The sequence below is a fragment of the Macaca mulatta genome, chromosome 1, assembly GCF_049350105.2.
Source record: "Macaca mulatta isolate MMU2019108-1 chromosome 1, T2T-MMU8v2.0, whole genome shotgun sequence".
Taxonomy (NCBI): domain Eukaryota; kingdom Metazoa; phylum Chordata; class Mammalia; order Primates; family Cercopithecidae; genus Macaca; species Macaca mulatta.
The window spans coordinates 228,945,733-228,973,123 of NC_133406.1; the positions used below are offsets into that span (position 1 = coordinate 228,945,733).

Below are 27,391 nucleotides of genomic sequence, written 5' to 3' on the forward strand. Positions count from 1 at the left end.
GGCAGTGACTGGCAGGTGCAGATGGACTGTTTCCTGTCCTGGATCCCAGCAGGCTGGGTGGGGTGGGGTGGCCCGGAGCAGCCTGATGGCCAAAGGGGTGGACGCAATTGTGGGACGTCCTCTTTACTCCCTTCCTGGCCTCACTGGCTGGGGCAGAAGGGCGGCCGCTAGGAGAGACTAAGAGAAGCAGCTAGGACTGAGGAGTGGGTTTTATTGTCCTTCAGAGCTCTTCAAGCTGTCCCCTCTGTCATCACTCCCCGGATGTGTGGGGCATGGTTCCTTGCCTGGGAAAGCCGAGTTCAGTTCTGTTTTTTATTCTCTGGGAACACGTCACAGCTGTAGCTGGGCCCCATGCTCTGCCCCAAGCCCCCAACCCCGCAGGGCTCCGGCGGCTTCTGTCCACTCTCAGGGCCCTTAGGGCCTGGCTTGCTCCAGGGTCTTGGGCTACTGGCAGCTCCTCTCCTTGGGCTTCTGGCTGCCAGGCGTTGGTGCCACTTCTTAAAGGCCTGGAACCAGGGAGGGGAGGAAATGCTATTGTTGTGGGCTCTCTCCAGGGTCTGTGCCGTGCCTGCTAGAGCAACACCTGTGCCCAGCTCCTTTTGTCCCCAGGGCCCCTCCCTCTGCCCCAAGCAGCCAGCCAGTCTTGCCCAGGCCAAATGCACAAGCTCAGAATAGATCCGATGGTGATCTGGGAAGCTGTACTCAGAGCAGAGCAAATGAGGGAGGGGGTGCTCAGGACCTAGGCCCTCCATGGGCTAGTCTGAGCGGCAGCCATACCTCATGCCACACCTTCCCAAACTGAGGGACCGGGTGGGCCTGGCCTGAGCTGGGGCCACAAATCAAATCAAGGGCTCCAGCATCCAGCCTGTGTGTTCTGTAATGGAACTGACCCCCTCCCCTGAAAACAAAGGGGCCCTGGGGCTGGCAAGCAGGGAAACCTCAGATCCGCAGTGCGCAGCTGTGGCACAGGCTTCTGGAAGGCTGGCTGGGTGGAGTGCAGGGAAGAGGGTAGTACCTGGGAAAGGACCCAGCCATCTTCCTGCTGCTTTAACTGCTGAGCCACTCGCAGTCGCAGGATCCGCTGCCACCACGTCCGCCAGGCCGATCTCAGGTGCCACTCTCTGAGCTTTGGGGACAGTTGGCAGAGGAGGCCTCTTGCGCTCACGCTCCCCTGCAGTCGCCAGCCCTTCTGCCTTTCTCCCCCCACACCTCTGCGGCACCAGAGTGAAAGGGCTATGGCAAGGGGGTGTCATCTGAGTATTAACAATGCAGATTCCTGGGCCTGTCCCCCAAGGTTTTGGAGTCAGTAGGTCCAAGGGCCATACTTTTGAGAGGGGTTAGGGTTCAGTATGAGGTGAAATGGGAGATGGTCAGTATGGAGAGGGGCTGCGCCCACTCACCAGGGTCCGTGCCAGCTGTTCTGCCCCTTGGGCATCCACCCAGTGCTGCCATGCTGCTGCCAGGCACCTGGCCTGCTGGGAACCCCGCAGCCCACGAAGCAGTGCCTTAAGCCACCGGCGCTGCAGGTACTTCCTCCTGATGGCCAAGAGCATCGTGACCCTTCAGGGCCGGAAGGAGGGCAGAGCCATGGGCCTGGGCCTGCTTTTCCAGGATCCTACATGAAAGAGCACTGGCCAGAGAGGGCCCAGCTCTAGCCATGGCTCCGGCGAGCCCCTCGGCCCCTGCCCCCATCCCTCGGACCCCCCAAACTGCACACACAGCTCCTCTCACCCCAGCCTCCTTTTATGGGCCTCGCTTTGGGCTTTGAGGGCCCTGGGCTCAGGGCTGGAGTGTCCTCTTGGTCCCTGGTCCCTCATCCACAAGGGCAGGCCTGGGACCCAGCTACTCTGTCCAGGCCACTGCGGCCAGAGCTGGAAGGCAGGGCAGAGAGAATGTTCTCCGCACCCTGGAAAGGGGAGTTGAGTCAGAAGAGCTTAATGTGGGTCCAAGAAGGCAGCTGCTCTTAGTGCCCGCCTAGGAGTTGAGTACAGTGAGGAGCGTGGAGGAAGGCGCTGAGCTCAGCCTTGTGCCCTGCCCCCCATCTTCCCAGGCCTCTAGCCGCTCTGGGCTGCTGCCCAAAGAGAAATCACAGGGGCGGGACAGGAACACAAAGTTTTCTCAGAACACCTGAAACATTCCTAAGAGGGAATGGATGGGGAGAATGGTCAGTACACATAACACCGTGTCCCAGGGAGCTGATTTCCAGGCCCCTGAGGACTGGAGACCACTTCACCCCTGCACTTCAGACACTGTTTGTCCTCCAGGGCAAGGTCTCCTTACTCTGAGCCCAGGCCATTCCCCTTGGCTTCCTCTGTCCACCCAGGCTGCACTGCAGTGATGGCGCGGGCGGCACCAGCCCTGTGGCCTGTGTCCAGCAGCTGCAGGTCTGAAGGAACAACCAGAAAGGAGCACCTGAACCCCATGGGCTTGGACCTCCTGGGGCCCCACTGGGATTTCTTGGCTGGCAGGACACATCCCTGCTTCTTCCACCCATTCCCCCAGGTGGCCAAAGACATTCCAACAGTGGGGTGGGCCCCTAGAAGTTACCCCTCAGTGCCTGGGAGCACAGCCCTGGGAGGTGGCTGTTTCTCTCCCCACTTAAAACTTGTCAAAGCTGAGTTACTTGTCTGAGGCCTCATACCTCGAAAGTGGTCTGACTCCAGAGTCCGAGCCCCCGGCTAGTACTCTCTACAGAGAGGGGCTCTCCAAAGGGGCTGCTGGGGCATGTGTGCCTGTGGCAGAAAAGAGGGGGCCCTGGAATTAAGCACCCTAGGTACCATTCCCAGCGTTTAGTTTCTAGAGGCCTCGGATTCTCCATCAGTATATGGGATCCTTGTCTTGAACAGAAATGTAAAAGTACTCTGAGAAGCAATTGCCCTGTAGCTTATTTAGAAAGAAGAGACCCTGAGACCCTAGAACCTGCTGTTGCCATAGCCCCATATGTGTGAATTCTGCAACTAGCCAAGGCTAGTTCCTTTCAATTCCATTTTAAAAACAAAAACCGGGAGGCACGGTGGCTCATGGCGCAATGGGCCTGCCCAGCGGTTGGGGAGGCCAAGGCAGGCAGATCGCTTGAGCCCAGGAGTTCGAGACAAGCCCTGGCAACACAGTGAGACCCCATTTCTACAAAAAAAATAAAATTAGCCGGGTGTGTTGGCACACGCCTGTAGTCTCAGCTACTCACGCGGCTGAGGTGGAAGGATCGTTTGAGCCCTGGAGGTTGAGGCTGCAGTGAGCTGTGATTGCACCATTGCATTCCGGCCTGGGCAACAGAGTGAGACACTGTCTGAAAAAAAACGACGACCGAAAAAAGTCACCTTAGCTTTTTCTCTTAGAACCTTCTCTAAAATGTATTCTTTGTGGCATTCTGAAATAAGATTCCTGATGATGCCTGTTGATCTTAGGGACACTACCTCACCTGCCAGTATCTTTGGGGCTGTGTCCTTCAAGGACATGTCCCCAGACTGCTGTGCAGTGTCATTTTCTGTTTGGTTTTGTGGTGGCTTCTTCCCTCTTGCTAGGCCATCAACCTCTTATCACCATTTGTTGGTGTCAGAACTAACTGCTTCTGGTCTGGAGAGGGACTGACCAATGCCGTTGGGTAGAGAGAATTATGAAAGAGATTTTGGTATTTTTCTACTTTATATTTTCTGACTTTTCTGTAATGAGCATATTTCACTTTTCCAATAAGGAAAAAAAAAAAAAAACTTGACCTGGTGCAGTGGCTCACACCTGTAATCCCAGCACTTTGGGAAGTCGAGGTGGGAGGATCACTTGAATTCAGGAGTTCGAGACCAGCTTGGGCAATATGGTGAAACCCCGTCTCTACTAAAAATACAAAAATTAGCCAGGTGTGGTGGCATGCACCCGTAGTCCCAGCTACTCAGGAGGCTGAGGTGGGAGGATCGCTTGAACCTGAGAGGTGGAGGTTGCAGTGAGTTGAGATCACACCTCTGCTTCAGGCTGGGCAATTGAGCCAGACTCTGTCTCAAAAATAAAAAAACAAAAAAAAATGCTACTGTTCCATGTACCTATCCTGATCTTCAGCTGCACCGTGAGAAAGCATGCATTTCAGTGTCTCCCTAACAGGCTGTGACCCAACACGCTGGTCTTTGTGTCCAGACCTGCAGTGGGCTGGCACTCTAGAGGTGCTGGGTTCATCTTTGCTGATGGATTCAGAGTTGCTTGTCAGAGGCTGACTGAGAACCGGGGAGAGGTGGTGTGTACAAAGCTGCTGGGCCCCTGGGGAGGCATCCAGCCATGCTGCCGCCATGGGCCGGATCAAGCTGATTCTAAGGCCGGTGGTCCGAGGGTCATTTTTGGACCTCCCGTCCTGCCTAGGCTCCCCTCACCTGCTTCCAAGGGGCTGGGGCGTCCAGCAGCAGGCTCCCCCTGCTGGCCATCCGGGGCCAGAGCGTGAGGTCAGCCTGGGGCTTGGGGCGGACCTTGCCGGCCCCTGGGGCCTTGGCCCGCAGTCCAAGCCGCACCCTGAGCCGCGCCATCTGCAGGAAGCGTCTGAGCCCAGCCTGCCGGAGCTGGGTGACGATGGCTCGTTGGACACCGCCGCAAGCCCCCGACTGCGTCGAGGCCTCTAGGACCCTGCGGGAGAGGAAGGAGTCTGCAGCCAGGGCCATCAGGGCCAGGACTCTCCGCAGGGAGCCCTTCCAGTGCCCTGCGGGAGGGGGCCCTCCAGGCCAAGCCCCAGCCACCTCCCACTCCCTCTTCTGGAGGGAGAGTCTGGGTAAACAGGATGGAGAGCGACCTGGAAGGAGAAAATCGCAGACAGGGACAAACATCCTGTTTAGGGGCAGAGAGGGGACAGTCCTGCCAGTGCCACTTTGCCTCCCCTTCCCTGGCGTTTATGGCGCTTGCTGAGTGGCTGACTGTGCTGGTGACTGCCAGGCAGGACCATCAGAGACTTCCCCAAGGAGGGGACACACAGCAAGAGGTGGTGCCAGGATGTGGTCCAGGACGGGGTGACAGGGAGATGGCTAGGGCGGCCTCTCCCTGTCACCCCCAATCACCCTCGAGCCTTTGCCCCGCCACCCAGCCACGAATTACGCTCTACCCCTGCCAAAAACAGGCTCGAGGCCTGAGCTGGAAGCACAGAGTGGGGCTGCGCTTAGACCACGGCACTCACCAGGCTCGCAGCTTCCAGGAAGCATGGACTTGGCTGACCTGGCCCCGACAGCTGGGCGCCCACAGTGCCCAGCACCGGGCTGCCTGGGCCCCAGCACTCTCTCCTTCCTGCTGCTGGGCCTCACGGTGCACGTCCGGGGCCACTGGCCATGCTGGGAAGGCCTGCGGGGCCCGGGCCTTCTTTGGCTGCCCATCTTCCTGGCCTTGCTGCCCGCAGCTTCTCCAGTGGGCAAGGGAGGCCTGGGCCACATGCTGTTCCTGTGCCCCGGCTGCAGCTGCCTGGGCTTCCCGCCATGTGGCAAACACGGCCCCCAGTGCCCTTCTCCTCAGGTCATCCTGAAAGGCTTGACGCTGGGCCCGGAGCACGCCTGTGTCTCTTACAACCTCACACCAGGCCTGGAAGTAGCTGCAAAACAGACGCATGGGGCCAGGCGTGGTGGCTCATGCTTGTAATCCCAGCACTTTGGGAGGCCAAGGTGAGTGGATCACCTGAGGTCAGTTTGAGACCGGCCTGACCAACATGGTGAAACCCCGTCTCTACTAAAAATACAAAAATTAGCCATGTATGGCGATGGGCACCTGTAATCCCAGCTACTTGGGAATTTTAGAATTGCTTGAACCCGGGAGGCAGAGGTTGCAGTAAGCTGAGATCGCGCCACCGCACTCCAGCTTGGGTGACAAGAGTGAAACTCCATCTCAAAAAAACAAAACAAACCCAAAACAGATGCATGGGAGGGCTTGTCTCGTTCTCAGAGTCAAAAGTCACATTTATTCAATGTTACACCAGCAAAGCTCCCACAAAACACTAAAGGACTAGGAACGGGTGAAAGCACTGGCTTTCCGTCTTGGAATCTCAGCCTCAGAGGGCAGGGCCTGTCCTGCAAAGGCATGGGAACCAGTAGTATGGGTTCAAGTCCCACACCAGCCACGTCCTGCCTCCCATCACATGCCCAGGTGGTTGGTGAGGGAGAGGAACACCATCTCCCACTCACTGAGAAGCCAAGAAAAAAAAACATTTACAGCCGGGTGCAGTGGCTCACGCCTGTAATCCTAGCACTTTGGGAGGCAGAGGAGGGGCAGATCACCTGAGGTTAGGAGTTCGAGACCAGCTTGATGAACATGGAGAAACCCCGTCTCTACTAAAAATACAAAATTAGCCGGGCGTGATGCCACATGCCTGTAATCCCAGCTACTCAGGAGGCTGAGGCAGGAGAATTGCTTGAACCTGGGAGGCAGAGGCTGCGGTGAGCCGAGATCGCGCCATTGCACTCCAGCCTGGGCAACAAGAGCGAGACTCCATCTCAAAAAAAACAACCCATCTACACCCTCAGATGCAAAAGCACAGACGTCAGCCATTCTGTAGCCAACAGTTCACTGCCCCTATGGGGACACTGAACATTCGCATTTGTACTGAACTGTGGGAGGAGCCATTCTGCGTCCCTCTGCTTGGTTTTACAATGTGCATTCATAAACTGTATACATGTTCCACCAGAACATCTTTACTTAAATGAAGATTGCACTGTCTTCTCTTAGCAACGGTGTACAGCAGACACCTCCTTGCTGTGACTCCTCACAATGGGCATTATGGTAGATTTCTGAGGAGTGGATTTCTCCTTTTTTTTTTTTTTTTGAGACGGAGTCTTGCTTAGTCACCCAGGCTGGAGTGCAGTGGCACAATCTCGGCTCACCACAACCTCCACCTCCTGGATTCAAGTGATTCTCCTGCCTGAGTGTCCTGAGTAGCTGAGACTACAGGCACCTGCCACCACGCCTGGCTATTTTTCATATTTTTAGTAGAGATGGGGTTTCACAGGCCGGACGCGGTGGCTCACGCCTGTAATCCCAGCACTTTGGGAGGCCGAGGCGGGCGGATCACAAGGTCAGGAGATCAAGACCACGGTGAAACCCCGTCTCTACTAAAAATACAAAAAATTAGCCGGGCGCGGTTGTGGGCGCCTGTAGTCCCAGCTACTCGGGAGGCTGAGGCAGGAGAATGGCGTGAACCCGGGAGGCAGAGCTTGCAGTGAGCCGAGATCGCGCCACTGCACTCCAGCCTGGGCGACAGAGCGAGACTCCGTCTCAAAAAAAAAAAAAAAAAAAAAAAGAGATGGGGTTTCACCATGTTGGCCAGGCTGGTCTTGAACTCCTGACCTCAAGTGATCCACCTGCCTCGGCCTCCCAAAGTGCTGGGATTATAGGCGTCAGCCACTGTTCCCAGCTGATTTCTCCCATGTTAATCATATCCTCTAAAACCAAAGAACTGACCTGGCCAGGAGCTGGACTCCCAGGGCTTGTTGGGGCCACAGGTTAGGGTTGGGGTTTGCCACCACTCCCAAAATAGATAATAAGGTATCAGTGGTCATGGCCCTCTGTCTCCGGGCTAGGGTCTCCCTGCATGCCCCTTATTCCCCAGGCCATAGGCCTCCTATCTGGGCCACCCTCTGAGCTTCCCACCCCCTGAGCTTCCCACCCCCTGGGTGCTCTTCTTGCTATTCCTTGGGTGGGGAGGACCAACACCCTCCCACCCCCAGGCCCACCCACCTCTGCAGTAGCAGTTGCTCTGGCCGGGTCACTGTGCGTCTCTGACGAGCTGCTGCCTGCTGCCAGCTCCGAAACACAGCCCTCTGCAGGCCCTGGAGGTGGCCCTGCACCCACGTCTGGCACTTTTCATGCAGGAACTGCTGTCCTGGGGCCAGAGAGATGCTGAAGAGCCACTGGGTGCTCACCCCAGCCTCTCCCCATGGGTCTCTGCTTAGCCAGCCCTTCGCTCCCTACCAGGTGGGAACAGACAAGGCCGCCCTGACTGTCTGGGTTAAAAAGCCTCTATTACGCGTGTCCTGCTGGTGACCAGGCCAGCCCAGCTCATAGAGTTGTTGGGTTTGTTTTTGTTTGTTAATTTTGCCACAATGTTTTCGAATCTGGAGAATTCCGGTAAAAATCTAATTTTCTGGTTTTTTTTTTTTTTTTTTTTTTTTTTTTTTTTGAGACGGAGTCTCACTCTGACGCCCAGGCTGGAGTGCAGTGGCCCAATCTCAGCTCACTGCAACCTCTGCCTCCCGAGTTCACGCCATTCTCCTGCCTCAGCCTCCCGAGTAGCTGGGACTACAGGTGCCCGCCACCTCGCCCGGCTAGTTTTTTGTATTTTTAGTAGAGATGGGGTTTCACCGTGTTAGCCAGGATGGTCTTGATCTCCTGACCTTGTGATCCGCCAGCCTCGGCCTCCCAAAGTGCTGGGATTACAGGCATGAGCCACTGCGCCTGGCCCAAAAATCTAATTTTCAATTTTTCTGTAAAAACTGGAAGTTCTGGAAACACTGGCTCAGCGTTCCCGCTGGGGAATGACTGGGCTGCGTAAGCAGCTGTCCCCAGCGGACAGGACATGACTTTCCAGAACAACCACAGCCCTGTCTGCCAGCATTAACGCGATGTGTTGGTGTAGTGGGCAGCCTCCAAGATAGCATCCTGTATTCCTGTCCCGGGCAATGCCCCGCCTTGAATACGGGCTGGGTTTATTAATTTGCTTCTAACAGACAGAATTTGGCAGAAGCAATGGGATGTCACTTCTGATATCAGGTTATAAAAAGATTGCTTGGGGCCAGGTGCGGTGGCTCACGCTTGTAATCCCAGCACTTTGGAAGGTGGAGGTGGGTTGATCACTTGAGGGCAGGAATTTGAGACCAGCCCAGTAACATGGTGAAACCCTGTCTCTACTGAAAATACAAAAATTAGCCAGGCATGGTGGCAGGCGCCTGTAATCCCACCTACTAGGGGAGCTGAGGCAGGAGAATTGCTTGAACCCAGGGGGGCAGAGGTTGCAGTGAGCCCAGATCGCACCACTGCATGCATGGGCAACAGAGTGAGACCGTCTTGAAAAAAAAAAAAAAAAAAAGAAAGAAAGACTGGTTGGGCCATGCAACAGCTCTTTTTGCCCAGAGGCAGAGACCCAGACAGCAAGCCTGCCTTGGGACTATCCCTTCTCCCTTCACTGGTCACATTCCTTAGGGCTTCTAACACACTGCACCCTCAGCCAGCTCTGCAAATCCAGTCCTTCCCACTGCCCTATTTTGCTGAACCCTTCCCACACCTCAACTTCTCTCTCCATTGCTCTGCCTGCTGAGCCCTCCTTACCTGCTCCTGGGACCCTCTCTGACTAACTCTACTGGCCTCTAAGGGCACCATGACTCTGCCCACTTCTCCCCCAGCTCAGGGCTCAGACCAGTGACTCCTAAAGGCCAGGTAAGGATAAGGATGAATATTAAGGTGATGAGGTAGGGACTACATTATCCCCATTTTACAGATGTGTAAGCTGAGACTCAGAGAGGTTAAGTAGGTTGTTTAAAGTTCACACAACCAGGGTATGGAAGAGCAGGGATTCAAACTCAAGACTACAGAGTCCAAGCCCCCAGGTTCTGCTCAGCCACCCGACTCCTGGGTGTAGCCTGTGGGGATCTCATCACCAGACTTTGCTAGGGGATGGGAGGGTATGGGGGATGGTGAGGCACTCTGCAGAGTCACTGTTCCTCTAGGAAATTTCACAGCTGAGGTCCATTCATTTACTCATACATAGCACAATGTGTAAGAATTGGTCAGCCTGTTTTCTTTGAATCCAGCTAAGTCAGTGTCACAGCTCAGCGGACCTCTCTGATCAACTGCATTTGTTATCTATGGCTGTGTAACAAATTACCCAAGTACTTATTAGTTTTAAACCACAGATGTTTGTTATCTCACAGTTTCTATGGGTCAGGAGTCCAGATGTAGCTTAGCCTCTGCCTCAAGGCCTCCCATGAGGTTACAGTCAAGTTGTTGGCCAGGGCTGCAATCGGTCTCAGACAGACCCTGGCCCTGCCCTCACCTGCAGTGCCCCCAACCCAGTCTCCACTCACCCTGCCAAGAGGAGTGCCAGTGGCATAGGGCATCTCGTGCCAGTCGCCAGCCCCGCTCCTGGGCCCACCTCTCCACCAGCCGCAACTGCAGCAGCCGCCGACGCCACAGGCCCAGCACAGCCCTGCAGCTCCGATCCCAGGCCCAGTGGGAAGCCAGCTCTCTCCAGGCCCCTTGGGCTGTTGCCCAGCGGCTCCAGCTGAGGAAGATGCTGGGAAAGGGAGGGTCCACCCTAGGATGGCCACTGTCCCCCAAATCCCAGGCCAGCCCTGCCCCGCCCTCCTCTCTCTTCTCTCCAGCAGTGGGGGGCTCTGGGTGACTCTTCTGTTTCCATTATGGGAGGGTGGGTTGCTGAGGACTGGAGGGGCCAAGCACCTCTCCAAGGGTCATGATGACTAGTGGGAGGGATACGGTGGGACTCTAGACCCCCACTGCCAAGTCCTGTGCTCAACCACTAGCCATAAACATTGCTATGGACTGAGCACTCACAACGTGCCACACACGGCACTGGGAAATGTTTGTGCCCTGCCTCGCCACTGCCCCACTGGAGCGAGTACTATTAACCCCATTTTACAGATAGGCAAATAGAGGCACAGAGAAGTTATGCAACTTGCCCAAGATCACACAGCCAGTGAGGGGCAAAGCTGGGATTAGAACCCAGGGAGACCAACTCTTATGCATTGTGCTATAAATGAATGAACCTCGGCTGTGAAATCTCCAAGAGGAACAGTGACTCTGTAGAGTGCCTCACCGCTCCCTGACACCCTCTCAGTAGGACAGGGCAGGAAGACAGGAGGAACTGAAGGCCCCTGAGGTGCAGACCCCAAGGGGCTGCTTCTGTGAAGGCCAAGGGTGGATGGGAGAAGGGGCTGGGAAACAGTAAGTCCATAGAGTGGCAGGCGGATGGGGAGGGGTCCCTACCGCCTCTGGAGGGTATGCTGGTACCACCTGGCTGTGCCCTGGAACTGCCAGGCCCGTGCCCGCCAGAGCCGAAAGCACTGCCCCTGCTGCCGCTGCCCAGCTGCCCACAGAAGGCTCCCCTGGAGAGTCTCCGGGAGGGTGGGGGCCCTGGGAACCTGGGGAAGGAGGTGTGGAGTCCTGGGTCCCCCACCCTGTCCCCTTCCCACAATCTCCACCCACCCACCCCTACCTGCCCCAGCCCCTCCCCACCCACCTACCTCTCACCTTCTCCAGAGAGCCTTGGGATGTGCTGCTGCCCATTGGCTCCGGAGCTGAGGGTGTCTTGGTGTAGCTTGATGTGGCATCTGGGCCCAATGCCCTCATGTGCCACCATCTCAGGCTGCACTGCAGCATCCGCTGCTGCAGGCCCTGGAGGAAGGAGCTAGAGAAGGGGCAGGTGAGTGCCCAGCCCAGCCTCACCCCCAGGCTGGGCAGGGTGGCCAAGCAGGGGCTACCCCACCCTGGCCGCTGTGAAAGAGGTGGGCTGGAAGGGTGCTCACCACAGGCCAGACACTGGGCTAGCATTCCACGCTGCCGCCCGCCACAGCGGCTGCATGCTGGGATCGCTGGGGGCTTCAAGAGATACCGATGCCCACCAGAGTCCTATCCCTGGATTCTGCTAGATTCTGACTTAATGGTCAGGGTACATCCTGGGCTTCCAGACTTTTCTAGAGTTCTCTGAGTGACCTCAGTGAGCAGCTGAGACTGGGCTGACTGGGCTAATGCTTTTTTGTTTTGTTTTGTTTTGTTTTGTTTTTTGTTTTTGTTTTTTTTTTTTTGAGACAGAGTCTCGCTCTGTCGCCCAGGCTGGAGTGCAGTGGCGCTATCTCGGCTCACTGCAAGCTCCGCCTCCCGGGTTCACGCCATTCTCCTGCCTCAGCCTCCTGAGTAGCTGGGACTACAGGCGCCCACAACCGCGCCCGGCTAATTTTTTGTATTTTTAGTAGAGACGGGGTTTCACCGTGGTCTCGATCTCCTGACCTTGTGATCCGCCCGCCTCGGCCTCCCAAAGCGCTGGGATTACAGGCGTGAGCCACCGCGCCCGGCTTGTTTTGTTTTTTAGACAGCGTCTGACTCTGTGGCCCAGGCTGGAGTACAGTGGCACAATCTTAGCTTACTGCAACCTCTGCCTCCTGGGTTCAAGCGATCCTCCCGCCTCAGCCTCCCGAGTAGCTGGGATTACAGGTGTGTGCCACCACGTCTGGCCAATCGAGCTAATGCTCCACCTGCATTACTGGCTGACTTCATCATGCTTCTGGGGCGGGCTGGGAGCCCACGCAGCTGATCAGAGATGGAGCTGAGCCCCAGGCCCAGGGACCCCAGACGCCAGGGCCCACCCCCACAACCACACCAGTACTTCTGCCTCCACTCACTTACAAAAATAAGAAAGCTGAGCCTGGGGGAAAGTCATTTCCCCAAACTCCAGATAGCAGCAGACCTGGGATTCATCTAGGCCCTGGAGGGTGCCCCGGGAGAGCTGCCACGAGATATCAACTGTGCCCTGAGGTCCAAAGGCCAGAGGATGGGCTGGAGAGGGAGGGCCTGGGGGCTGTGGGGCAGGCATGTGAGTAATGAGTGGTACCCTCACATTCTGAAAGGTCACGGTGAATTGAATTCTCCTGGACTTGCAGGGGTACACTGAAAGAGGCTGAGGGTCCAAGTGGACCATGTGGGTATGTGGCTTTCAAGGACAGAATTCTTTTTTTTTTTTTTTTGAGACAGAGTCTCACTCTGTCACCTGGCTACAGTGCAGTGGCATGATCTTGGCTCACTGCAGTCTCTGCCTCCTGGGTTCAAGTCATTCTTCTGTCTCAGCCTCCCAAGTAGCTGGGATTACAGGTGCTTGCCACCACGCCTGGCTAACTTTTGTATTTTTAGTAGAGACGGGGTTTCGCCATGTTGACCAGGCTGGTCTCGAACTCCTGACCTCAGGTGATCCACTGGCCTTGGCCTCTTAAAGTGCTGGGATTACAGGCGTGAGCCACCGCACCCAGCCAAGGACAGAATTCTTAACCCTGCAACTGCTGGCCTCCATTCCTCCTGACATCCCCTGGGGAAGCTGGCTGCTCCTGATCGCCACCCTCCCCTCACCCACAGCCTTTGTCTGGGCTCTGAACTCCAGCAGTGACCATCTTGTGTGGGGGCAGCAACAAGGTCTTACCACAGGAACTTCTTGCTCCTGACTCCCGCTGGGATTTAGAGCAACCTGCTCCGGCCCTCTGAGCCTCACTTTCTCTAGTTGTGTAATGAGGCTGATGGGGGAGGAGATAAGAGCTTGATCCCTGGCTCCTGCCCTTGTTCCTTTACAGTATTTACTCCATGCCTGCAACATGCCAGGCACCTGCAGGGAGCTGGGAGCCAGCAACGACAGCCACACAGACATGGTCCCTGCCACCACGGGACTTGCACTTGGCAGGGAGACGGGCATTCACTAGGGCTCCGGCCACCCCTGTAGAGCTCTATGTCTGTGTCTCTGGCAGCCCCCTGGCCCCCAGTGGCTCAATCATTGTTCCAGTGTCCCTAGGCCACCTCCCAGGGCCTGACATCGGCTGGGCACCACAGTGTGCCAGGGCCTGTGCAGGGCCACGGGGAGGAGTGGGATGCAGTTACTGCCCTATGGGACGTTCCTCCCGCATTCCTCCTGGTGCTGAGCACTGCTCATGTGCCCATACCACAGTCCCCAGGCCCAACCCCAGGTCACAAGCTTGGGGACACCTACTTGGCCCACTGGCACTGGAAAAGCCGCGTCTTCCACAGCAGCAGCGCCCGGCAGAGGGCCAGTGTCCGGCAAGCATCCTGCAGAGAGCCCCGGCCTTGCTCCTGCAGCCCTTGGGCCTGGCCCACTGTACCCAGGCCACAGGCTGCAGGGCCTGCAGTGTGGAGAGCCTCACGTCCTGAAAAACCGTCAAGAGGCCAGTCAGCTGCCCCCCCACTGACCTCACTCTGCCCACAGCCATTGATAGCTGCTGCCTTGGGCTCCTCTTGGGAGCTCTCGTCTCTTGTCCCCTCCCAGCGCTTCCAAGCCCTCCCCTCCAGGTGGCCTCAAAGATCCCATCTTCCCCAGTTAAGTGCTTTTTTTTTTTTTTGAGACAGAGTTTTGCTCTTGTTGCCCAGGCTGGAGTGCAATGGCGTGATCTTAGCTCACTGTAACCTCCGCCTTCTGGGTTCAAGCGATCCTTGTGCCTCAGCCTCCCGAGTAGCTAGAATTACAGGTGTGCTACCACACTTGGCTAAGTTTTGTATTTTTAGTAGACACAGGGTTTCACCAGGTTGGCCAGGCTGGTCTCGAACTCGTGACCTCGGGTGATCCACTCTCCTTGGCTTCCCAAAGTGCTGGGATTATAGATGCGAGCCACTACACTGGGCCCCCAGTTAAGTTTTGGGGTAGAGATTAGGGCTGTGGGTCCCCCATCACACCAGGAGCTTCCCAAGAGCAGGGCCCACATCCCTTCCAGGCGGGATCTGGGATAACCAGCACCGAGGGAGCCTGCAGTGGGAGGAGCAGAACCGAGTGTCTCACCCACAGCAGCTCGCGATGGGACATAGGGATGTGGCTCACCCGGGGCCTGCCCACTTTGGGACCCCTCCTGCCCCCTCCCAGGACTACACGCTGCCCTCCTAGAAAGCCCCAGTTCTACCACCTTCCACAAGAATTCACATATTCAACTAGGGCCCACTGAAGAAGGGGATTAAGTGACATGGTTTGCTGGGGCAGAAGCCAACACTAGCTCACCTGCTTTCTGCCGGCAGAGGGACAGCTGGGTCACCTTTGCCCCATCTGAGTCCCGGAGCTGTTTCATCTGCACCCACTGTTCCAGGCATTTCCTCAGGGTCCCCGTCCGGCGGTCAGCCAGGTGGTCTCGGTACCGGGACCCTCTTTGCACGAACTGCTGCCAGGCTCCAAAGCACCTGGGAGAACAGAGGGAAAATACCCATGTCAATTGCAAGGTCTGATGACTGCGGTTCCAGCTGCCTACCTTTGCCAGACACACTACCCAGGCCTTGGGCAAGCCGCTTCATCACTCTGAGCCTCCATATTTTGTTGTTGTTGCTGTTGTTGCGGTTGTTGTTTGTAGACAGAGTTCCGCTCTTTTGCCTAGGCTGAAGTGTAATGGTGTGATCTCTGGTCACTGCAACCTCTGTCTCCTGGGTTCAAGCGATTTTCCTGCATCAGCCTCCAGAGTAGCTGGGATTACAAGCATGCACCACCATGCCCGGCTAATTTTTTTTTTTTTTTTTTTGTATTTTGTATTTTTAGTAGAGATGGGGTTTCTCTGTGTTGGCCAGGCTGGTCTTGAACTCCTGACCTCAAGTGATCCAGGCACCTTGGCCTCCCAAAATGCTAGAATTACAGGCTTGAGCCACCGTGCCCAGCCAAGTCTCTGTTTTCTCATCTGTAAAACGGGGCTGCTTTGAAGATGCATCGCACGTCACCTGCTTAGGCCATGACACTGTCACCTCTGGCAGCGCGGTGGCCTCAGCAGCCTCTGACCTGGCCTCCCTGCATCCACCTCAGCCTCCTCCAGTCATTTCCTATTCCGTAACCCAGTGGTGTTTTTCCAGTCTCAAATCAAATCATCATAGTCGCCTGCTAATCCTCCAGTGGTAGCCTCCTTGCTCTACCATCAAATTTCAACCCCTCCCCATGGCCAAAAAGGCCCCCACAGATTTTTCCAATCTCATCTTCAACTACCCTCAGCCCCCCTACCCTGTACTAACAAGGCTCCAATTCGGCTCTGCTACACCTCAGGATCTTACCCTCCTGGCCAGAGGCCTCTGAACACTCTACCCTTCTCTGATCTCCCTCCACCAGGCAACTCTTCATCCTTCACATCGACACCGAACCTTGGTCTAGGTCAGCTTCCTGTGCTAAAAGTTCTCACGGAAAACTACACTGGGGGATGTAGTCAGCAAAATGCAAAGAGTGAGAAACTAGCAGGCAAGCAAATTAGTTTCTTCAACAAATAACATGCAATGAAAAAAAAAAAAAATGAAGGGGAGCCTATTATAAAGATTTTAACAGGCTGGGCATGGTGGCTCACACCTATAATCCCAGCACTCAGGGGAAGCCGAGGTGGGAGGATTGCTTGAGCTCAGGCTGGAGTGCAGTGGTGCGATCATGGCTCACCAGTGGGACTCTGTCTCTACCAAAAATTTTTAAAATTCGCCAGTCATGGTAGCTCACACCTGTAATCTCAGCACTTTGGGAGGCCAAGGTGGGTGAATCGCTTGAGTCCAGGAGTTCGAGGCCAGCCTGGGCAACATGGCAAAAAATTAAATCTCTACAAAAAATTTAAAAATTAGCCAGGTGTGGTGGCACCTATAGTCCCAGCTACTTGGAAGCAGAGATGAGAAGATCCCTTGAGCCTAGGAATTTGAGGCTACAGTGAGTCATGATTGCACCACGGTACTCCAGCCTGGATGACAGAGTAAGACCCTGTCTCTAAAATTTTTTTTTTGAGATGGAGTCTCGCTCTGTCGCCCAGGCTGGAGTGCAGTGGCCGGATCTCAGCTCACTGCAATCTCCACCTCCCGGGTTTACGCCATTCTCCTGCCTCAGCCTCCCGAGTAGCTGGGACTACAGGTGCCCGCCACCACGCCCAGCTAGGTTTTTGTATTTTTTTTTTAGTAGAGACGGGGTTTCACTGTGTTAGCCAGGATGGTCTTGATCTCCTGACCTCATGATCCGCCCATCTCAGCCTCCCAAAGTGCTGGGATTACAGGCTTGAGCCATTGCGCCCGGCTAAATTTTTTTTTTTTTAATTAAAAATTAAAAGACTTGAATGACTTATCAACCAACTGCCATACGTGGACCTTATTGCAAACTCTAACACAATATATACTTGCAAAACAATTGGAAATGTGAATACTGGCCAGATAATTCGTGAGTATTAAGGAACAGTTGTTTCATTATTTTTCAGGTGTGAGAGTGGTATTGTGGTTATGTATTTATTTATTTATTTATTTATTTATTTCTGAGATAGAGTCTCACTCTGTCGCCTAGGCTGGAGTGCAGTGGCATGATCTCAGCTCACTGCAACCTCTGCCTCCCGGGTTCAAGCAATTCTTGTGCCTCAGCTTCCCGAGTAGCTGGGATTACAAGTGTTCATCATTACGCTCGATAAATTTTTGTATTTTTAGTAGAGATGAGGGTTTCACCATGTTGGTCAGGCTGGTTTCGAACTCCTGACCTCAAGTGATCCACCTGCCTCGGCCTCCCGAAGTGCTGGGATTACAGGCATGAGCCACTGTGCCTGGCCAATGGTTATGTTTCTAAAGAGTCCTTATCTTTTAGAGAGGCATGCAAAAGTATTTATGGATGAAATGGTATAATGCATGGGATTTGCCTCAAAATAATTTGGAGCGGGGGATGTATTTGGAGTACATATGAAACAAGCTTCAAGAGAGGCTGATTTTGTTGAAGCTGGGTAATTGGTGCGCTGGGGTTTATTATCCTATCTGCTCTACTTTTGAGTAAGATAAAAATGCCCCACAGGGCCGGGCGCGGTGGCTCAAGCCTGTAATCCCAGCACTTTGGGAGGCTGAGACAGGCGGATCACTAGGTCACGAGATCGAGACCTTCCTGGCTAACACAGTGAAACCCCGTCTCTACTAAAAAATACAAAAAACTAGCCGGGCGAGGTGGCGGGCGCCTGTAGTCCCAGCTACTCGGGAGGTTGAGGCAGGAGAATGGTGTAAACCCAGGAGGCGGAGCTTGCAGTGAGCTGAGATCCGCCACTGCACTCCAGCCTGGGTGACAGAGCGAGACTGCGTCTCAAAAAAAAAAAAAAAGAAAAAAAAAATGCCCCACAGGCCGGGCGTGGTGGCTCATGCCTGTAATCCCAAGCACTTTGGGAGGCTGAGGTAGGTGGATCACCTGAGGTCAGTAGTTCGAAACCAGCCTGACTAATATGGTGAAACCCCGACTCTGCTAAAAATACAAAAAAAAATTAGCTGGGCATGGTGGCATGTGCCTGTAATCCCAGCTACTTATGAGGTGAGGCAGGAGAATCGCTTGAACCCGGGAGGTGGAGGTTGCAGTGAGCCGAGATCGTGCCACTGCACTCCAACCTGGGTGACAGAGCGAGACTCTGTCTCAAATAATAATAATAATAATGCCCCATAATAAAAAGTTAACCACCAGGAAGCAAAAAAAGAAACTCATAGATCTGTGTTCCTTCTCTTCACAACACTTAAGCCAGGTGGTACTCACATACACCCTTGGGACTGCCAGTTTCCTGTCTGTTCCCCCACCAGCCATGGGTTCCACTGTGATGATGGGAAGAGGTGGGAAGCTGGGACTAAGCTTTGCTTATAACCAAATCCCAGCCAGTGGGGCCGGCTAGCATGTTCTAGGCATGCTCAGTCGATGGCTGCTTTCACTTCCCATTTGCATCCTTGCCTCTCAATACTAGGAGTTAAGAGCTGACTTAAAGGGAAGTGGGGGCCAGGCACGCTGGCTCACGCCTGGATTCCCAGCACTTTGGGAGGCCAAGGTGGGCAGATCACTTGAGGTCAGGAGTTCGAGACCAGCCTGGGCAACATGGTGGAACCCTGTCTCTACTAAAAATACAAAAAATTAGCTGGGCATGGTGGCGCGTGCCTATGGTCCCAGCTACTTGGGAAGCTGAGGTGGGAGGATCGCTTGAGCCAGGGAGGTGGAGGGTGCAGTGAGCAAGATGGTGCCACTGTACTCCAGCCTACGTGACAGAGTGAGACCCCATCTCAAAAAAAAAGGGAAGGGTGTCCTACCTGCACAGCCAAGCTCTCTGGTGCTGGGGGCTCAGTGGCGCCACCCAGGCTGCACCTGCAGCAGTAAAGTGCCAGGCATGGGGGAAGCTCCCTGTCGTCTGTGTGGCCCTGGTGGCCTTCCGCAGACTCTCCTTCTGCTGTCTGGCCCGTTCCTTCTGTTGGCACCACAGGAAGAAGACTAAGGAGGCAGGGAGGAGGGAGAGAAAAGAGAGAGTAAGCAGACGGGAGGATCCGAGCCAGGAGGGGCCCCTGACACGTGGGGTGCCCGTCTCCCCCATCTCTGAGTAAGTTAAATCTAGCTCCAATACTCCAGCCTCCGGTGTGGGCCTGCATCAGCGTATCAGCCCAGAAATGCAGGCTGTGCTCCTCTCATGCTGTGTGTCCTCAAACTAGTTGCTTAACTTCTCTGTGCCTCAGTTTCCCATCCATAAAATGGGCACAATTCCTCTTGGGGGTCACTGTGAGGCTCAAATGAGAGTGTCTCTGGGAATGTGCCAAAGCAGATGCACAATAAACATTCACTCAAACTGGGTCCCCCGCCCCTACCCAGTGCGGAGCTCAGGCCCTGCATGTCCAGGCTCCACCTCCCTGCTTTCCCAGCACCCTACATCTCACCCGCCAGTTGCAGGGCCTCCAGTATCTGGACTCTCTCATCTCTGCTGTCTGTTCTCTGCCCAGGATGTGACAGAAGCCACTGAGCTCTCTCCTCCTCCCTCAGACTTCCTGGACTAAAAGTGAAGTTGCCCAGAGAGAAGCCGATGACCCGGGAGGGAGGGCACACGGTCCCAACCTGTCCACCCCACCCCAGGCAGATGTGGTCTGCCCTTGGGAGCAGGGGGCGCTGAGTCCCCCATCCTCTCCTGGACAGTTCATTTTATGTCAGATTTAAAAGCTATTGCTGGGGGGAGGTTCTGCTCTTGATTTATTCTCTTTAACACTATTTGGATTTTTTTAAACAACAAACATGTATTAAAATAAATATCATTTAAATAATTATTTAAATACATTTGTTCAATTTAAAAACAAGAACATGGCCAGGTGTGGTGGCTCACACCTGTAATCCCAGGACTTTAGGAGGCTGAGGCGGACAGATCACTTGAAGCCAGGAGTTTGAGACCAGCCTGGCTAACATAGTGAAACCCATCTCTACTACAAAAAAAAAAAAAAGATTTTATATATTTTTTATATATATATATATATATATTTAAACACACGCACACACACAAATTAGCCAGTGCGGTGGCACACACTCGTAGTCCCAGCTACTCGGGAGGCTGAGGCATGAGAATTGCTTGAGCCTGGGTGGCACAGGTGGTAGTGAGCAGAGATCGCACTACTGTACTACAGCCTGGGTGACAGAGCAATGCTCTGTTTAAAAAAAAAAATGGCCGGGCGCGGTGGCTCAAGCCTGTAATCCCAGCACTTTGGGAGGCCGAGGCGGGCGGATCACGAGGTCAGGAGATCGAGACCATCCTGGCTAACACGGTGAAACCCCGTCTCTACTAAAAAATACAAAAAACTAGCCGGGCGAGGTGGCGGGCGCCTGTAGTCCCAGCTACTCGGGAGGCTGAGGCAGGAGAATGGCGTAAACCTGGGAGGCTGAGCTTGCAGTGAGCTGACATCCGGCCAGTGCACTCCAGCCCGGGCGACAGAGCAAGACTCCGTCTCAAAAAAAAAAAAAAAAAAAAAAAAAAATACCCAACTATAGTAGAAAATTGGGGAAATAAAGAAAAATATAACCAGAGGCCAAGCGCAGTGGCTCACACCTGTAATCCCAGCACTTTGGGAGGCTGAGGCAGGCAGATCACTTGAGGCCAGGAGTTTAAGACCAGTCTGACCAACATGGCGAAACCTTATCTCTACTAAAAAAAATACAAAAAAAAAAAAAAAAAGAAAAAAAATCAGCCGGGCGTGGTGGTGTGTGCCTGTAATCCCAGCTACGTAGGAGGCTGAGGCGGAAGAATTGCTTGAACCCAGATGGAGGTTGCAGTAAGCAAGATTGTTCCACTGCACTCCAGCCTGGGCAAAAAAAGAAAAGAAAAGAAAAAAATAACCGACTTTAATCCCACTGCTCCAGAGATAAGCATAGTTTCCATTTTAGTATTTTTCAATTAAATATTTATTTTTCACTCCTTAATTGTGGTAAAATACATGTCAGAAAGTTTACCATTGTAACCATTTTTTTTTTTTTTTTTTTTTTTTTTGAGACAGAGTCTCGCTGTGTCGCCCAGGCTGGAGTGTGGTGGTGAGATCTTGGCTCACTGCAAGCTCCGCCTCCTTAAGTGTATGGTTCAGCAGTGTTAGGCTTCGCAATGCACATTTTCGGTTTTTTTTTTTTTTTCCTTCTGGTCCTTTTTCTATGCACTGTGTGGTTTCTATGCAACTATGTGGTTTTTAAAAATGCTATGCAAATATTCTTTTTTTTATTTTTTTTATTTTTATTTTTTATTTTTTATTTTTTGCAAATATTCATAAAAATACTTCCAGGGAGGGGGCTATGAGAGGATGAAGCTTTCAAGTTAATTAATATACTTCCGACTATTTGGAATATTTTTCAAATTGAGCATGCATTACTGCTATGATTGGAAACAAAACCAATAAAAAATCTTCCTAAACATCATATTGGATGGTTGCTAATCGTTCATTACATGGTCAAACCATCATTTCCTCACTCACTGTTGAGCATTCAGGCTGCTTTTCAGCTTATTTTTTTTGAGACAGGATCTTGCCCTGTTGCCCAGGCTGGAGTGCAGTGGCATGATCATAGCTCACTGCAGTCTTGATTTCCTGGCCTCAAGTTATCCTCCTGCCTCAGCCTCTAGAGTGGCTGGGACTACAAGCACGCCCCCATGCCTGGCTAAATGTTTACATTTTTTTGCTAGAGACGGGGTCTTGCTATGTTGCCCAGGCTGCTGTCTAACTCCTGGCCGAGGCCTCCCAGAGTGTTGGGATTACAGGCGTGAGCCACCATGCCTGGCTGTTCTGAAGTTTTTACAATTATAAATGATGCCGTGATGGACATCTTTTTTGCATCAATCTTTGCCCACATCTGCTTATTTCATTCCCATTCTTTTGTGGGGATGAGGAAGTAGTGGGGGTAAGGCAGGAAGCGGGAGAAGGAAGGCCACCAGCTTCCCAGGCCACGCTGACCAACCTGATGTGTTCCAGCCTGCTTCTCTGGGAGAGGTCCGCCACTGTGCTTCTTCCCAAGGAGGGGCCTTGGCCCTGGGCTCTCCTGGAGGGCGGGGACCCTGGCCCAGCCTGCATGTGGGGCTGTACTTGTTTCTGCTGTAAAGCCAGGTTTCTCCACTGGCTCAAGAGAGAAGGGGAAAGGAGATGTTGGCCTTGAATCTGCCTCCCAAGGAAACACCAGGCAGGGGAGGGGACAGGAGTAACACACGCCTATCAGATTCCACAGCCTGTGGTCTTAACCATTACTCTGCCTATTCGTTCCTTCTTTGGGCATGAAGGAATGAATGAATGAACAAATACAGAGAGATGCATCCCAAGAGGCAACACTTTCCTTAGAAGACGAAAGCTGGGACTGGACCCCTCTCAGAGCACCCCTTTCCCAAGGAGGGAGGGACACAGATACTCCCTTCCAGCCCTGGCTGGCAAACCACTAATAAAAAATAGCAGCCACTTATCTACTAGCTTGCTGTACGCTAGGCAGTGTTCTGAGTCTCTTATTAATTTACTCTCACAATGACCCTGAGAGAGGTATGTACTATTATTATCATCATCCCATTTTAGAGAGAAAGAGACTGGGGCACAGTGAGGTTAGGTAACTTGCCCAAGGTCACACAGCTAGCAAGTGGTAGAGGGGGCAGGATTTGAACTTAGGCAGAGCTGATTCGGGTGTGTGGACTCACAACTACACGATCTACTGCTGATCATTCATGAGGTGCAACCTATGCCCAGTGGGTGCCCTCTCCATAGGCTGAGTCTCCTCCCCAGACACACTAGTGCTTCACACAGCCCCCTGGCCCAACCTGGGGACTCCTGACCTCTCGGAAGCTCCAGGCCAGCAGAATCTTTGTGTACTGCCCGCATGCTGCCTCCAGCTGAGCCTCCCGGAGCCACAGGGCCTGAAGGCCCTTTCGCAACAGCTGCCAGCGGCCCAGTGCCACTGCCGCCACCACTGGATCCGACTGCCTCTTCACCAAGTGCCTCCAAGATCGAAAACATCTGGACAACAGCTGCCAACTGGGGGCAGACCACGGCTGATCAGGGGTGGACTGCCCTCCTATCCCCAGGGAGAGCCCAGTGGCTAGATACCCTCCGAGATGCCTTTCCTGCAATCAGTCGAGTGGTGACCCACACCACAACAGAAGTAACACACTGCAGACTGGAAGAACTTCCCTCTTACTGATGGCTGGACTTGGAAACCCCACACAAGCAAGGCCCTGGGGGTCGGAGAATGCCATCTTTATTTCTTTTATATATATATATATAATTTTGAGACAGAGTCTTGCTCTGTCACCCAGGCTGGAGTGCAGTGGCATGATAATGGCTCACTGCAGCCTCGACCTCTTGGGCTCAAGCGACCCTCCCACCTCAGCCTTCCGCGTAGCTGAGACTACAGACGTGCACCACCACACCCGGCTGATTTTTGTAAAATTTTTTTTTTTTTGTAGAGACAGGGTTTTGCTATGTTGCTCAGGCTGGTCTTGAACTCCTGAGCTCAAGCAATCTGCCTGCCTCAGTCTCCCAAAGTGTTGAGATTACAGGCAGGAGTCACTGCATCCAGCCAGAGATTGCCCTCTTTGCCAAAAACCCAGGGTAGCCTCGGAAGTTCAGGACACTGAGTGCCCTAAACCCACAAGCATCCCTTCATTCTCGTCCCTGGGGCCCTGGAGGCTCCCTTCATTCCCCAGCAGGGACAGGAAATAAGTTCCTCTTCCTTGAAACCCTGCCTCATCTCCATCAGGCCCTCATCTCCGTTCGCACAGGCAAATGGAAGCACAGTCCTGAGCATGTGTCCCCCCCGCTCCAACCCCTGTCCCCACCCCGCCATGGCCTCACCAGGTTGCCTCAGACTCTGGGGCTACAATGTTTTGTGCCTTGTTCTGGGAAAGCAAGAGTACATAACACAGTTCTCAGGCCGAGCAGCAGGCAGGACAAGGCACCCCCTGCCGAGCCTCCCTGCCCCGGAGCAACGCCCCCCGCCCCCCACCCCACCTCCAGCCTCCCCCAGCCTCTACCTTCAAGGCATTGCTCGCTGAGATTGTGTCTGGCAGATGGAAAGCCGTCCTCTCCTCCTCCCTGTGGACCCGCTCCCTCGGGGCCCCCTCCTCTCCTTTCTGCTTGGGTGGGATTCCCCAGGCTGTGTTGGAGAAGGCTGAGGAACAGGGGCCGGCCCCCCTGCTTCCCACCCCTTGAGGGAGACTGGGGTCACCCTTCTGTGCCCTGCCATCTGGAGACACGGGGGAGCAGCTGTCTCCTGACCCTAGGGGGTGGGCGGGAGGGAGCCCCTGCCCAGGATTAAGGGAATCCCCAGTCAGTGTCCCCAGAGTGGTCTCAGGTGACATTAGCTTGCTTTGTGCCCAAGAGTCTGAGAGACTAGCCGGGGTCTTCAAGAAAGCTGCAGTTTTCCTTTGGCCTCGAAGGCATCTCCGCCTCTCATCCCAGGAAGCAAGGAGAGGCTGGTGGGCGGAGAGTGGCTGGCCACTGCTGGTCCAGAGGTCCTGCTGCACAGCACGGGGAGGTTCCTGGGGTGCCTGGCACCTGAGTCTGGCTGCCTCCTGCGCCAGGCAACGTACAGAAGCCAGCAGCTGCTGGATGGCAGCATGGGATGGGGCCCGAGTCTGGTTCTGACTGGGGATAGCCAGGTCCTCCAGGGTGAGAGGCTCCCCCACCAGCCTGGACCTCCAGCTCCCCAGGCCACCCCAGAATCTGAGGCCTGGCCGTGTGCGCCCATCAAGAGGGGCAAAGGCTTCAGTGGGCCTGAAGTCCCCGCTAGGGGTGCCTGGGGCCGGCAGCCTGGACTGCCTCAGACAGGGAGATGGGCGAGCCAGTGGCTCCTGGGATAGGAGACGACCCCAGGGCAGCTTGTGGGGCCCAAAGCTCCCCCCAGGCTCTGGGCAGAGGTGGGGGCTGCTGGTCTCCCTGCTGCTCAGGTTGCTCTGCTGAATGGCAAACTCTCGAGCCTTCCCTTGGCACCTCTGGGCTGGAGGCTGCAGGTTGCTCTGTTGCCAGACGCTTGAATTTACCAGTCGGCCAGTCGTGTCCTTCAGGGCTAGGCCCAGGCGGGGACCAGGGCTGGCCAGGTTGGTCTGGACTCGGCAGGGCTCCTGGCCTAGCACCGCCCCTGGGGAGGGTGTGGCAGCACGCCCTCCCCTCTCCACCTGGCACCCGGGCACCCACTGGTCATGTCTACTGCTCAGGCTGATCCCCAGGCTCCTCCGGAATCTTCGTTGCTCTAAAGAGAGGAGAGACAGTCATGCCTTGGGGGAGGACTTGGGTGGCCGGCACTCAGGTGGGACAGGTGGAGCTGTCCAGGCCTCAGAGCCAGGGAGGGGACGGGGCCCTAGCAGCGGGAGGGAGCTAAGACTTCCGGGGTCTGCTGCCAGCTCTGTCTCCCTAGGTGAAGCGATGGGCAGTCCCTGGGGCTCTTGAAGTGGGGGGTTCTTGGAGCTGGACAGAGGGAAGCAGAGAGATATTTAGGAGGTAGTTGAGGGGGTCCCAGGAGAGAGATGATGGTGGCTGGGATCAGGGGTAGCAGGTGGGTAAAGATAAGATTCAGACAAGCTTCAGAGGTGCAGCCAGCAGGCTTGGCGGAGTCAGGTAAAGGGGAAAAAAGAAAGAATCAAGGGGGACTCCTTGATTTCTGGCTTGAGCAAAGAGGTGGTGGGGGCAGTGGTCTGGGGTGAAAGCAAGACCCCATAGAGCAGTGGGTAAAGGTGAGCTGCTCTGGGAACACGGAGAAGGGCCTTGGAGGCCCTCCCCAGCCCCTAAGCCCACTCCACAGGCAGAGTCCTCATGGGGATGGATGAGGTCCCGGGAGGCTCTGGGCGCGGGGCCTGGCAGGCAGAGTGGGCCATAAAAGTTGCTGCCTTTGTGGATGGGAACTAAAGCTCAGAGAGGTCAAGCAACTTGCCTCATGGTCACACAGCTGGAACACGAAGAAACTGGGATGTGAATTCAAGAATCCACATTTGTTCTTGGGCTGCTCCCCTTCTTGGCTGACCCAGCTGTGTGGCTTCCTTTTTATTTGAGAGGGAGTCTCGCTCTGTCGCCCAGTACAACCTCCGCCTCCCGGGTTCAAGTGATTCTCCCACCTCAGCCTCCCAAGTAGCTGGGATTACAGGCACCCACCACCATGCCCGGCTAACTTTTGTATTTTTGTAGAGACGGGGTTTCACCATGTTGGCCAGGCTGGTCTTGAACCCTTGACCTCAGGTGATCCACCCGCCTCGGCCTCCCAAAGTTCTGGGATTACAGGCATGAGCCACCACTCCCGGCTCTCTGTGACTTTCTTAAAGCCTCAGCAGCCTGAGCAGGGATGTTCCCAGCCCACCGCCCCTGGTACTGGCTGACCTGTGGGGGCCCCATCTTAGCCAGGGGCACCAACCAGGCCTACTCCTGGTCCCCTCTCTTCCTGACCTTACTTTCCCAAGACCCCTGCTCCTTAGGCCCCAGGCTGGGAAAACTGTTCTATGTGCCGCCGACCATGGTGGCTGATCTGTGGAATTAGCCAGGCCCTATAGGCTGGCCTGCCTGGGAGGGGGGTTCTGGGCCAATACCGAGACGGGCCCTGCTCCTGTAACCTCCCATCCAGGCCCTCTAAGCCTCTTGCCTGGCTTCAGGAGCACTGCAGGCTTTGGGGACACATTCTCCTTGTGGCTGGCATCAGACCTTAGCTCCATGGGCTCAGGGACAGGGGTGTCCTTGGTCCACCCCACAGTGAGTGGCCTGGTCTGTTTAATAAGATGGGCCCTGCGGGGAGAGGACAGGTTGCCCTGGCTCTCATTCAACCCCACCCCATTCTGATCCCTACCCCTTCCCTTTAACAGTACTCCTGGCTGCTCTTGGCCTGGTCCCAGCTGCCTGGGGCTTGCCCCTCACTGTTCTGGTCTCTCAGGGGCTCCTCTCCCTGCCCTACTTATCACCCCTCTTTCCATGGTAAGTGTCCAGGTCAAATGCTGCCCCATCCTGCCCCCTAGACCTCTCGGCTGATCTGCACACAGATCTCACCATGCAGGTCCAGCGACCTCCTCCACGCCTACCCAGATGTCTAACAGGCATCTCGTGAGGTGAGCGGCCCTCATCTGCCACCTCCCAACTGGTCACCCTTATTCTGCCCTCGTCCTCACACCCGACAGCCTCCTCTTCATGCAGTGGCAGGGTGATCCTGTGAACACTGAAATCAGATCATGCCCTGCCTCAACTCTAATGCCACAGAGGCTCTCCAGCCCACTCAATGCCCCTGCAAGCCTTCAAGGCTGTAGGCAAGGGGTTAGCAATTACTGCCTGGGCTAGTGGTCCGTTATGTGAATAAAGTTATATTGGAACAAAGCCCATTTGTTTACAGACTGTCTGCTTTCCAGCTGCAATGGCTCAATAGCTGCAAGATACCTTAGGCTGCAAAAATTTTTTTTTTTTTGAGACAGAGTCTCACTTTGTCGCCCAGACTGGTACAATGGCATGATCCCAGCTC

At 54.7% G+C, this 27,391-nt stretch overlaps 1 protein-coding gene across 1 annotated transcript; it reads right to left on the minus strand.

The window, feature by feature from the left end:
• Positions 1 to 330: 330 nt before the first annotated feature.
• C1H1orf167 (chromosome 1 C1orf167 homolog) lies at positions 331 to 26,781 on the minus strand. The gene is given in 21 exon segments (XM_028839760.2): positions 331 to 398; positions 401 to 507; positions 1,033 to 1,126; positions 1,401 to 1,630; positions 1,732 to 1,906; positions 2,281 to 2,386; positions 4,446 to 4,599; positions 5,141 to 5,545; positions 7,681 to 7,825; positions 10,023 to 10,231; positions 10,942 to 11,096; positions 11,206 to 11,362; positions 13,700 to 13,874; positions 14,714 to 14,889; positions 18,733 to 18,910; positions 19,348 to 19,460; positions 21,887 to 22,041; positions 22,740 to 22,938; positions 23,758 to 23,801; positions 23,937 to 25,153; positions 26,531 to 26,781. Coding segments are annotated over 21 exon segments (4,332 nt in total). The 5' UTR covers positions 26,601 to 26,781.
• Between the last annotated feature and the right edge of the window lie 610 nt (positions 26,782 to 27,391).